The sequence below is a fragment of the Papio anubis genome, chromosome 6 (genome assembly GCF_008728515.1).
Source record: "Papio anubis isolate 15944 chromosome 6, Panubis1.0, whole genome shotgun sequence".
NCBI lineage: Eukaryota > Metazoa > Chordata > Mammalia > Primates > Cercopithecidae > Papio > Papio anubis.
The window spans coordinates 55,675,079-55,688,435 of record NC_044981.1 but is presented as its reverse complement, the minus strand read 5'-3'; the positions used below and the strand labels follow the sequence as shown (position 1 = coordinate 55,688,435).

Sequence of the window (13,357 nt, the reverse complement as noted above, 5' to 3'; positions counted from 1 at the left end):
CAGATATCTGAGCTTCACAATATACCCATGTAACAAAACTGCACTCGTATGCCCTAAATCTGTAAGTAAAGAAATAAAAATAAAGAACTGGTTAATTTTATGTCAGACAAATGTCATGCCCATAGTTGCTTTTGCACTGAAGAACTAGGCTCAATAAAACCACGTACTATTCCACAAATTAACTCAAAATAAATCAACTTATCTAGGAAAATAAAAAAATAGAAAAACTGTGTCTTCTCTTCACTACTAAACTCCAGAGAGAACAGACCAGCTACAATTTTATACATTTAATATATTTCAAAAGAAAAAAATTATACAAAATATGTTCTCTAATTATTTTGGAATTAAATTGGAAATGAGAAATAATAAAAATCCCTAAATGTTTATAAATTAAATACCTAAATGTAACATCTGTAAACCTTTAGAAGTTAAGCAACACGTATCTTTTTTGTGTGTTTGGAGACAGAAAATCTTTCCGTCGCCCAGGCTGAAGGTCAGTGGCGCAATCTTGGATCACTGCAACCTCTGCTTCCCGGGTTCAAGCGATTCTCTTGCCTCAGCTACCAAGTAGCTGGGATTACAGGCACGCACCACCACACCCGGTTAATTTTTTTGTATTTTTAGTAGAGATGGGGTTTCTCCATGTTAGCCAGCTGGTCTCGAACTCCTGAGCTCAGGCAATCCACCTGCCTAAGCCTCCCAAAGTGTTAGGATTACAGGTGTGAGCCACCGTGCCTGGCGAAGCAACACATTTCTAATAAACCTATAGGTCAAAGAATAAATCAAAAGGGCAAAGATAACATTTTTCAAAAATGTTTTTAAAAGCTTTATTGAGATATAATTCACGGCTAGGTGCAGTGGCACGTGCCTATAATCCCAGCACTTTGGGAAGGCGGATCACTCGAGGTCAGGAGTTCAAGACCATCCTGGCCAACATGGTGAAACTCCGTCTCTACAAAAAGTACAAAATTTAGCCAGGCATGGTGACACACGTGTATAGTCCCAGCTACTTGGGAGGCTGAGGAACGAGAATCGCTTGAACTCAGGAGGTGGAGGTTGCAGTGAGCCAAGATTGCACCATTGCACTCCAGGCTGGGTGACAGAGAGAGACCCTGTCTTTAAAAAAAAAAAAAAAAAAAAAAAAAAGGATATAATTCACATAATTCACCCATTTAGGGTATATAATTTCAACTGTTTTTCACATAAAGATATGTGCAACCATCAATACAGTCAATTTTAGAACATCGCGTCATGTCAAAAAGAAAACCCATGCCCTTTAACTATCACCTCCCCACCTCCCTTTTCGACATGCTCCCCAACTCCAAGCAACCACTGAGCCCTAAGCAACTACTTGCTGTGTCTACAGATTTCCCTATTGGAATTTCATGTGAATGGAATCATATAAATGGATTTTTTGTGAGTAGCTTATTTCATTTAGCATAATGTTTTCAAAGTTCATTGAGGTTGTAACATGTAATCAGGATTTCAATCCTTTTCATGGCCAAATAATATTCCCTTGTATGGATAGGTCCATTTTAAAAAATCCATTTGTCAGCTGATAGACATTAGGGATGGTCCCACTTTTTTACTATTATGAATAATGCTGCTATAAACAAACATACAAGTCTTTGTGTGGATATACGTTCACACTGCTCTTGGCTGTCAACAAGTAGAAATTGCTGGATCATATGGTAGCTCTACAGTTAAATGAGGAAAAAAGAGATACGTATTTTTAACTGAATAAAAATGAAAACACAACTTATCAACATCTGTGTGATGCCGGTAAAGCAGGGCTTAGAGGGAAATTTATATTTTTAAACGTTTACATTGAAAACAAAGATCCAAAGTCAATCTAAACTTCTACCTTTAAGAGCTAGACAAAGATAAGCAAATTAAACTCAAAGTTTAAAGAGCAGAAATTAATGAACTAGAATTACACCTCGGGCAAACAACAGCTTCTGTTCATCAAAATGGTTGGTGTAAAAATCAACAAAAATTTGAAATAGATTATAGAAATAAACATAAATATTTAAAAATATCAAAGCTGAATTCAGGAAAATAAAATACATTCTTTACGCAAGAAGAGGCAAGGGTTTCTCAGGACACAGAAAGCATAACTATAAAAGAAGAAAATAATCAACAAATTACACCTCAGGCAAAGAAAAGCTTCTGTTCATCAAAAGGTATAATTAAAAATATGAATATGCAAAATCACAGCTAGGAAAATATACTCATAAATATTTGTATATTCTAGAAATTCCTATATTCTAGATACAAATCTGACAAAAGATTTATATGTAGAATATGTAAAGAACCCCAACTCACTATTAAGGCAAATAATCCACTTTTGAAAACCGGCAAAAGACTTGAACAGAGATTTCACGAAGATAAACAAATGGCCCATAAGCACATGAAAAAGTGCCCAACATCATTGTTTATCAAGAAAATGCGCATAATAAACTAAAATGAGACGTAAGAACAGCTAAAATGAAAAAGAGTGGCAAGATCAAATGTTAGCAAGGGTGAAGAGTAACTAGAACTTTCACACCTTACCTGTAGGAATGTAAACCAGTACAACCAACTTTGGATATTTAGTACATTCTCATAAAGTTAAATATACACTTACTTCTGAACCAACAATTCCACTTTTCAATGTCCATCCAAGAGAAATGAAAACATATGGCCATGAAAAGACTTGTACAAAATACTCAAAGCAGCTTTATTCATAAAAGCTATAAATTGTAAACAATCCAAGTAGTTATCAACACGGGAACTGATCAACGAATTGTGCTATATTCACACAATACTACTTACCAATAAAGAGGAACAATGTACTAAGCAATATAGATAATCTCACAGATACAATGGCAATCACAAATCATACTGGAATCTTTTCTTGGTCGCTTGATAAATTTGGCCTTTGAGATTTAATCTTTCACCTGTATATGACACTTTCCATTCTGGTTGACTTACAGCCAAGGTTCTACTTTAACCCTTTCCTCTCCTACTCATACTTACAGAACACACACAGAAAAACACACAAAACTTAGAACTGTTAGCTTGCTTTACACTTGCAGCAATATCAATATATCCATGTTTTCCACATCTCTAACTTCTATCACTATGCTAAATTTGGTTAATTTCCAGGCAATTGTATATTCTCATTTTAAAATGAGAGAAACATGGAATAGAAAATGTATTTGTTGAAACTTCTCACTGGCAAACAGCTCATCCGTACTCCTTTACAGCTCCAGACTCATACAAACCTGAAATGGGCAGTGAGCTCCATGTGGGAACGCAGTGTCTGGTGGCAGGCCACACACTTAACTTGAAATGGAACATCTTTGCACAGAGAGATCAATAGTTTCTTTGCAAAAGATGGAAAAGATATTGGATGTGCAATTCCTTTGTTCTCTGAAAGACAAAATAAACTATAATTTGCAAAGTTATCTGAGTACAGAGTAACCCAACCTTCTTCTCCTTAGCCCTTCTCAACATTAGTTGGAGTAAGTAAAAGAAGACAGTTATTTTGGCAATAAAAATCTAAGGGAAGCCACTTTCTGGCCTTAAATACAAGGAATGCCTTACTCATATTCAAATTAAAATTTGAGTCTTAAATGCCAAGAAACAGAAAAATTTCACAATATTATGATATAACATAACATTATCCTGAATAAATATTTGCTTCCCAAGTTTTTCTTCACTCTTCAAAGTTAGTAAGCCTTACTCATACATACAAATAAATATTAAGAATCTTTGTTTTTAAGTAAGAATTGAGATAATCTTTTATTTTCATAGTTCTAAAACTAAGATGAGGATATGTAATCTCAAGAATGATCTGAGAAGTACGATAAGTCAGCAAAGATTAAAGTAGTTTAATAATTTTCAGCAGAACAGAGTATTAACATACCACCCAGTTTGAAACTCTGATGGAAATGATTCTTTCCAGACATATGCTTCGAACACTCATCCTTGCTGCTAAAAAGAAGGAAGCAATTTGGACATGCAAAACACTGAATAATCTGAGGAAGAAGGTTGTTGTTATGTCCATCATCTGTGGCTTCCTAAAAGATAAGACAAAGCTGTATTATGGAAAACTAAAATAAATAAGTTCTTGAAAAAACTCAAAATTTCCTATTTGTCATTTATTTGCAATATCCTGTATCAATTTTTAACATGAAAGATGTTCTTCCCTGAGTGTGAATTATGGAACTTTTATCATAACTGAGGTCCCAAATGTCAAATTTTTAGTTTTTTTTCCTCAAAACCAAATTACGGCCATCTGTTGTAGTAATAAATATAGAAGAACATTTGCTTTCTATATAGTTTTCATTTTTACATACACATTCACATGTAATATACAAATGCATAAATGTGATCACACCACATACATTTTTCCTAATGTTTGGCTTTACTCACTCTACCCTGCATTATTATTCTTCCATAAATTTATCCATGCTTTATCAGTTACAAAGACACATACAAATAAGGGGGAATGTCATTGTTTTATCAAATATTATTTTATAGGCTCTTCTGCCTATCAGTTTTCTCATTCCATAGTACCTAAAGGAAATCCCTAAAATTCAGCTGGTGTATCTCTAATTAATGCTTCTTAATGGTTGCAAACTATGCCAGGGTGTGAATCTATTCAACTCAATCAGCATTTATTTACAGTTTTTTCCTTAAGTTTTGATTTTTTTTTTTTTCCCACTAGAAATAATGATCTTGTAAACATCCTTGAATATATATTCTTACTGGTAGGTGCTTTTTTCTCATTCTCAAGAGTAGCCCTATAGGGCTAATGGGTATATATATTTCAATATTAAAAGACACCATATGACTGGTTTTCAAAAAGGCTATACCAATTCACATATCCCCTAGTACTGAATGAGCCTGGCAGTAATATATATTACAGATCTTTTTCATTTTTGTCAGGTCAATTTTTGTATTTTTGGTAGAGACAGGGTTTCCCCATGTAGCCCAGGCTGGTCTCGAACCTCTGGGTTCAAGTGATCCACCCGCCTTGGCCTCCCAAAGTGCTGGGATTACAGCCGCGAGTCACCATGCCTGGCCTTCATTGGTACTTTAATTTGCAATTCCTATCTATAAGTGAGTTTGAGCATTTATTCATACATTTCTTGGCTACCCAGATGTGTTCTTATGTGAATTTTTTATTCATATTCTTTAGCTTTATTTCTCAATTGTTTCGTTTTTTCTCCTTCTGGTCAATTTGTATCAGTCCTGTTACTGAAATTAATTCTCTGCCTCATTTTCCATTTTGCAATATTTTTTCAAATATATATGTTGTTTATAGTCTTATTTACTTATTTTTGAAACAAGAGCTCACTCTGTCACCCAGGCTGGCCCACTGCACCCTTGACATCCTGGGCTCAAGCAATCCTCCTATCCCAGCCTCCCAAGTAGCTGGGACCACAGGCATACACGAATATACCTAGCTAATTTTTTTATTTTTTGTGAAGGCAAGGTCTTTCCATGTTGCCCAGGCTGGTCTCTAACTCCTGGACTCTAGCAATTCTCTCGCCTTGGCCTCCTAAAGTGCTGGGATAACAGGCATAAGCCACCGTGATCGGCCTATGGTCACTTTTAAAATTTGACATAGTCAAATAAGTATGTCTTTTCTAGCATCTAAGTTTCTAAACCTTGTTAAGAGCCTCCTCTATCTTAAAATAGGAAATTTTAAAAAGTGTGTATTTATAAGTGTACGTATATTTGTGTGTGCTTGTTATAAATATAATTTAACTTCTTGTTAATAGTCTTTAGAGTAATAGCCTTAAAGATTGTATCGTGCCTCATATTTACTATCATTAACACTAGAACCATCAGTATAGTTTGTGGAGTGCTTATGAGATGCAACCAGAAGAGAGATAAAAAATTTTTATTTATATTGAGCATTTGTCAGGAACTACACTGAGGTTCTAAATATGTTTACCTACTTAATCCTCATAATAACCCCATAAGGTACCATTTTCATTATTTAGAAATGAGAAAATTGAACTTCTGATAAGTCAACCAACTTACCCCTCCTCCCAAGTTGTACCCCTCCATAGAAAAGACAAACCTCCATTTAAACCCAGCTTTACAATACTCATTATGAATTCTATGCTGCTGTCACTACACCCTCCCCACCACACTCCCCTCCTGTTTCAATTTGATGAGTGCCACACAGAAGAAATAACACCAAGGAGGACATTTTCATTCCAATTTGAAGATTCTAAATGATAAGAGTAATAAAGGCATTTAGTAACCACCAATTTATACAGATTTCTCCTGATCGAAGAACCCTAAACTCATTAAATCATTTTTAGTTTAATTGTGAGTTATAAATGAACTCACATAAAGTTATTTAAATGATTTGCTCAACAGAACCAAAATGTGATTCTATATAAAATTTTATTAGAATATACTTGTTACAAAAATATGGCATACTTGGCCAGGTGCAGTGGCTTACACCTGTAATCCCAGCACTTTGGGAGGCTGAGGTGGGAGGACTGCTTTGCCCAGGAATTTCAGACCATCCTGGGTAACATAGCAGGACCCCATTTCTCTCTCTCAAAAAAAAAAATTTTATATATATATGGCATACCTGCAAATACATTCTACAAATTGGGAGAAGGAATGGGAAATAAGATATCTGATAAGTTAAAGTGCTCAATTCCTTTTTACCATATTTCTGGTTACATTAAAAGACACCATACAAACTTGTACAAAAAAAAAAATAGGGCTGGGCATGGTGGCTCATGCCTGTAATCCTAGCACTCTGGGAGGCTGAGGCGGCAGACCACAAGGTCAGGAGTTCGAGATCAGCCTGGCCAACATGGTGAAACCCTGTCTCTACTAAAAATACAAAAAATTAGCCGGGTGTGGTGGCAGGCGCCTATAATCCCAGATACCCAGGAGGCTGAGGCAGGAGAACCGTTTGAACCCGGGAGGCAGAGGTTGCAGTGAGTGGAGACCACATCACTGCACTCCAGCCTGCAAAAGAGAGCTAGACTCCGTCTTAAAAAAAAAAAGGTAGGGCCGGGCGCAGTGGCTCACGCCTGTAATCCCAACACTTTGGGAGGCCGAGATGGGCGGATCACGAGGTCAGGAGATTGAGACCATCCTGGCGAACAAGGTGAAACCCCGTCAAAAAAAAAAAAAAAAAAAAAAAAGAAAAAGTAGAATCAAAATACCATTTCACATCCACTAGAATGGCTAAATTTAAAAAGACAGGTAGTAAGTATGGATAAGATGTAGAGAAACTGAAACCCACAAACATTGCTGGAGGGAAAGTAAAATGGTGCAGTGCACTAGATAGCAGTTTGGCATTTCTTCAAAAAAATTAAAAAGGTACCACATGACCTAGCAATTTTAAAACGTATGTTTACACAAAACTTGGATGTTTGTTTATAGAAGCATTGTTCATAACAGCTAAAAAGTAGAAACAACCCAAATGTCCATCAACTGATGAACTGTTAAATAAAATGCGGCATATGTACTTACAATGAAATATTATTTAGCAATGAAAAGAAATGAAGTACTGATACATGCTACAATATGAATGAGCCTTGAAACACATTATGACAAGTGAAACAATCTAGTCACAAAGGCTGCATATTTTTTGATTCCTTTTACATAAAATATCCAGAATAGATAAATCCATGGACACACAAAGTAGCTTAGTGGTTGCCTAGGGATGGGGAAGACGGGTTAGCAAAGAAGAAAAGTCACCTTAGATGATACAGTAGCCCTAGAAACAGAATAACCAGTGGTAGCGTCAACCAAATCACAAATGACACTGAGGTACAAAGGAGCTTACAGTGTATCTACCACCACTGTCACACAAAAGGGAGAAAAGCAGTGTGCTATCCAGTGATATAGCCATTGGACGGATTTAGGTGTCAAAAGCCACTAGAAACTTGCTACTCAAAGTATGACTCAAGGAACGACAGCAATGGCATCACCTAAAAGCTTGTTAGAAATATAAATCTAAGGCTCCACCTGAGACATCTTGAGTCAGAATCTGCATTTTTACAAAATTTCCAAGTGATTTGTGTGTACATTAAAGTTTGAGAAGGCCTAGTCTAGAGGGAAGAAATTGAAGGTGCAAGAAAATGGGGGAGGGAAGCAAGGAAAACAATGCAAAGTGTGAATAATCTGACTTTCTTTCATTGGGAACTGCCATCTTTACAAAACAGAATTCATACCTATAAAAAACAGCAAGGCTTATACAATCTTCTAGTGACCTCTTCTGGTTAATTTAAAAGAGGCAATTACAACTCCCCATGCATACTAGTTTCCTTAGGGTCCTTGTAGTGACAAATATCAAGGAATAAGCAATCATTGAGGGTTACGGGTCAGGCCTGAAGTGCTTTATACAGTATTACATTTTCTCTTAACAATCTCGTACGTAAGTATAATGATACCATTTTAGGGATGAAGAAACTGAACTCACAGATTCAGTAACCTGTTAAGAACATGAAGCTAATAAAAGTAACAGTGGAACCCAGGTCTGTCTGATACCAAAGCCTTTGCCCTTTCTATGTTACCATACAGCTTTTCAGAACGGTGAAGGTCATAAATCTTCTTCCTAGAGAGAAGGCAAAAAGGAGTGCAAAACAGCATGGAATGTGTGATTCAAAAAAAAAAAAAAAACAAATTAATGAAATATGGGGAAAAAATAAGTGAAGTAACTCATTTTAAAGTTAAACTACCTACTCAAATTTACTAAAGAAAACAGACATATATACTCATTATAGTAGAGAAAACACTCAGTACCTGGAATAGGGAAACATGTCCTGAAAGAACTCTAATTCTGAAAAATGCAGAACATCAGTAACCTATTGCAAACACTAAAGTATGGAATGTAGTTCTCTTTCACCTTTTTTCCCTTCTTTCCCCAAATCTTCCATTTGTCATGGAAATGGATAACCCTATCATTTCTTTCTTCAACATGTCTCTTGGTTTCACTTTAAGGTCTTCATTCTGAATGCCATTACCTAATTAGCCATTGGCTCATCTCAGAGCTAAATTACTGCAAAAGTCATCTAAACTGGTCTCTTTATCCATATCTTTGAATCCATTCTGAACAATACTGCCCTTCTAATGCCACTCAGTCTCTTCAGTGTCTCTAAAAAAAGGAAGGAATTGGGCTCTAGAATTAGAAGTCCTTCTAACTCTAAAAGAATAATGTGTTATTTTCATCATGTCACTATTCTATAATAGTTCCTTCTTGCCAATATCAAGTTTAAAATCCTGTGCCTTTATGATCATGTTACTATTTATTTTTGTTAGGAATCCCCAAGACTACCCTAAGATTCAATGGTTTGTCAGGAGGACTCACTAAACTCAGCATGAAAGGATACAAAGTAAAATCAATAGAGAGAAAAAGCACAAAGGGCAAAGTCCAGAGGAAACCAGGTACAAGGTTCCAAGAAATCTTCCCCAAAGGAGTCACAAAGGACACATTTAATTCCCCTAGCAATGAGCTGTGATAACACATGTGAACTACTGTCTACTAGGGAAGCTCATTATAGATTCAGAGTCCAAGGTGTTTCCTGGGGTCTGGTCATATAGGAAACCTCTGCCTAGCATGTACCAAAATTCCAGGCTCCCATAAGGAAAGCAGGTGTTCTGCATAAACTACACTGCACAGTATTACTGTTTGCACAGTAAGCAACTCATATAAAGAGAATGGAAGAAACTCTCTCAAAATCCAAGTTTTCATACACCAGCCAAGAGCCAACATTGCAAGGAAGTCTTTGTAAAAACAGTAGTCTCAGGCCTGCTATATTAACTCCTTTTTGGATGCTATCTATTCCTACAGTCACTATTCTGGTTAGGCTTTGCAATTTTACCTAGAATTCTATCATTTTTACTTTCCATCTATCCAAATCCAGTCCTGGAGAACCTCTTTTGTTCCATAAAGCTTTGCCAAATTCTCTCATACTTCTCTCCCCTTTCTCTGAACTCCTATTTCACTTATGTTGTACCATTAAAGCTTGTTCATTCCAGAGCACAAGCTCCTTGTGTATAAGAACTACAGTTAAGTTCTCTTGTACTACAGGGCCTAGTCAATGAACAAGACACAGGCTCTCAAAAACTCATGAAAAAATGTAAAATAAAATCTGCTTCAAGATGTACATCTGTTCTGGAAATGTTCTCTAGTGCCAGGACAAAGATGGGGAGGACTGCAGAATTCAATTAGATAAACTTAGAATGCAAGCTTTAATTCTCTGCTGTGAACCTACACAGAATCCAAGCTATTCTCCATGTTACTTTCCAGGTATAGCTCTAGATAGAAGCAAATTCTGAAAACATAACTGAATAAATATTTTACTATTTCAAAATCTAATATTTACTTGGTAAATCCAATTTGACATTTACTCAAATATCCAAATATGGATATTCTCAAAGGTTTTTAGTTAATAGAATATTTAATATGGCATTGCTTTTAATAATAGAAAACAAACAATACATCCAATGGGAAATGTATTAAATATTATATTCATACAGAAGAAAATTATTCATTGATTTAAAATGTAGAAATGTATGCACTGATTTGATGATTATTTAAGCTTGTATGTTTGCAACACACTGCCTTAAATCACAAAACAATTTAGATACCTTACGTAAAAACATTTATCTATATATGAAGAAATACTAAAAACACATATATCAAAATGTTAATAACAGTCCTTATCTCTGTGAGATTAAGGGTGATTTCTTGTCTTTGTTAATATTTTAAAAATTTTCCATAATGAACATACATTACTTCTGCAATGTTAATAAGTCATTAAGGATACCTCCTATCAAATATGGTAAAAACCCATTAGAGTTCTGTATTACATGGATTTGCATATCATGAATCAACTCGTATCCCTTAAGATTTAACACTTAATTAGAATTATATAACATAGCTTTTTAAATACTAGTTATATTCCTTAAAACTAGCATTAATAACTTGTCATTTACTATATGGCTCCAACATTTATTTCAACAAGCAGTGAAAGACAGTGGACTTAAGAACAGGGTTCTGGTTCTCATCAAGTGACTCACTCAGTGCATCTTGAACAAGGTAATTTAATTTCACAGAGCAACTCCATGAAAGGATTTTGATGATAATCTCTAGGACTGCTGATTGTAAGGTATCAAGTTTACCTGCCTATAATAACTCAATGGCCCAAATCATTTTATTTTCAACTGACAATCACAGTTTTGATACTTATGCGTATCACTGGTAATTGCAAGCTTAAGAGCAGCATGAAAAAACCTACACTTAACTCCACGGCTATCTAGAAAAATAATACTCTTAATTTAGGACATGCTCTTACCTTATCAAAAAGGTGATCTCTATATTGCTGTTGAGTAACAAATTTTTTATAACATATTACACAAGCAAAGGAGCTGAAGAAAGGTCCATGTAGTGTAATTGTTGGATCACATGGAGAGTGATCAAACCTACTCAGCAAAAGAGAGGTAACATTAGATAAATCTGCCTTCTAGGGAAACAACTATGTCGCTTCATTTGTGAAGCTAAACACATACACACACACATTCAGAACTTTGCACTTTTCTACTGAAATATTAAGTAATGTTCTTCATATATAGTAAATATCAAGTGGTTCCCATATGCTCAGCAATTCCCTCAGAAAGTGAGTAAAAGTTAATGCAAGATTTCATATGTACTAACTAGCTGGTAAAACAGATTTAGGCATTTCTTACCAAACTGGTAAACTTCCCGTTTGAAAATCGTAAGTCCAGCGTCTTTTACTTCTTGCCTTGGTTACCATAAGACTTACAACTAACTTTAAATAAATCACTGCAATAATAATCTCATGCTAAGATTTCTAGTACACTTGTTTCCCCTAATGGCTTTTAATCCTTTTAATGTTCATTTTTAACATTTAATAAATCTGCATTATTTTAAACTGCCTGGAGCACTTTAGCTAAGATATAGTATGCTACCGAGTTTTGTTCCCTCCCTGACCCCAGGTCCAGCTTTGACTTTACGTGGTTTTTCACAGAATGCTGCAACTCCCTCTAGAAGCTTCTCTTGATAAGGTAAGGCGTAAGTACAGTAAGACATATGGGAAAGACAATGGCTTAGAGCCCCAGACTCTCAATTTCCCATTCTTCAACTATTAGAAAGGGAGGCTATGGGGATTGAAACGTTTAATACAACCTTCCCTTGATACCTACTTTCTCAAGCTTCACTATTCAAAAATTCAGTAAACTGGCTGGGCGCGGTGGCTCACGCCTGTAATCCCAGCACTTTGGAAGGCTGAGGTGGGCAGACTGCTTGAGGTCAGGAGTTCAAGACCAGTTTGGGCAACATGGCAAAGCCACGTTTCTGCAAAAAATACAAAAATTAGCTGGGTGTGGGGGCGTACACCAGTAGTCCCAACTACTCAGGAGGTTGAGATGGGAGGATGGGAGGATCCCTTGAGCCTGGGAGGTGGAAGCTGCACTGGACTCCATCCTGGGCAACAGAGTAAGACCCTATCTCAAAAAACAAAACAAAACAAAAAACACCACCAAACTCAGTAAATTGATAAAATAGGTTTTAATAAATAGAATTTTTATTATTAACTTTGCTTACATTAGTTTGCTTTTAACATTTATTTTGTAATGCCTATTATCTTTCTTCAGGCTAGACCAAATAACTGTACGTGCTCCTTGTCTCTTGAAACTTACATTTATGGACAGGATTTCTCTAAAACTAACCTATCTGGATTTCAATGGAAAAAGTCTGTTTAGAACTTTATAAGCTATATCAGGGAAAAACCAATATTTAAAAGCTATACCCATAAAGCTAAAAGGTATACCCACTAGAAGAATCTGACTTCACCAATTATGAAAAAATTATATCATAATGGCACAAAATAATTTGAGTTTGGAATATAAAGCTATATAATCATAATGGCAAAGGTGCATTACGCTTTCATTTTATGAAATCACTTTGTAGCTCACTAGATCCTCAGCATTCACTGTTCTGAATATCCTACTTACCTTTTCAAATGTCCTAAGAGAAGGTGCCCATTGTCAAACTCCTTGTTACAGTGCATTATAGGACATAAAATTGGTTTCCCAGACACTCGCATTTGGCCTCCTCTTCGGAATGAACTTTTTGTTCCAGAATTAACTGTGCCTGTTTTGAGTCCTGTATCATCAGAATATGAATTCTTAGGTTATTATTTCAGATACTTATCCTTTGGGCTAGTGATCAAAATTAGGACAAAACAATGAAAATTATGATATAGCATCAACTGGATGATTCTAATTATAATTGTTTACCTCTCTTATAAAAGATATAATAATCGAAAAGTAAATAAGTTGTGACCAAAAAAAGTCCTTA

The 13,357-nt window shown here is 35.6% G+C and overlaps 1 protein-coding gene across 11 annotated transcripts in view; it reads right to left on the bottom strand.

Moving 5' to 3' along the window:
* Positions 1–13,357, bottom strand: part of ZNF451 (zinc finger protein 451) — a 125,661-nt gene that overhangs the window by 28,013 nt on the left and 84,291 nt on the right. For all 11 annotated transcript variants that reach the window (XR_002521343.2, XM_017957962.2, XM_017957964.3 and 8 more), the window contains 4 exons: positions 13,012–13,162; positions 11,334–11,460; positions 3,911–4,064; positions 3,267–3,414 (listed from right to left, as the gene is read on the bottom strand). Coding sequence is in view for 10 of the 11 variants with exons in the window: in XM_017957962.2 (XP_017813451.1) it covers positions 3,267–3,414; positions 3,911–4,064; positions 11,334–11,460; positions 13,012–13,162 (580 nt within the window). In the remaining variant the exon portion in view is untranslated. The remainder of the gene's footprint in view (positions 1–3,266; positions 3,415–3,910; positions 4,065–11,333; positions 11,461–13,011; positions 13,163–13,357) is intronic.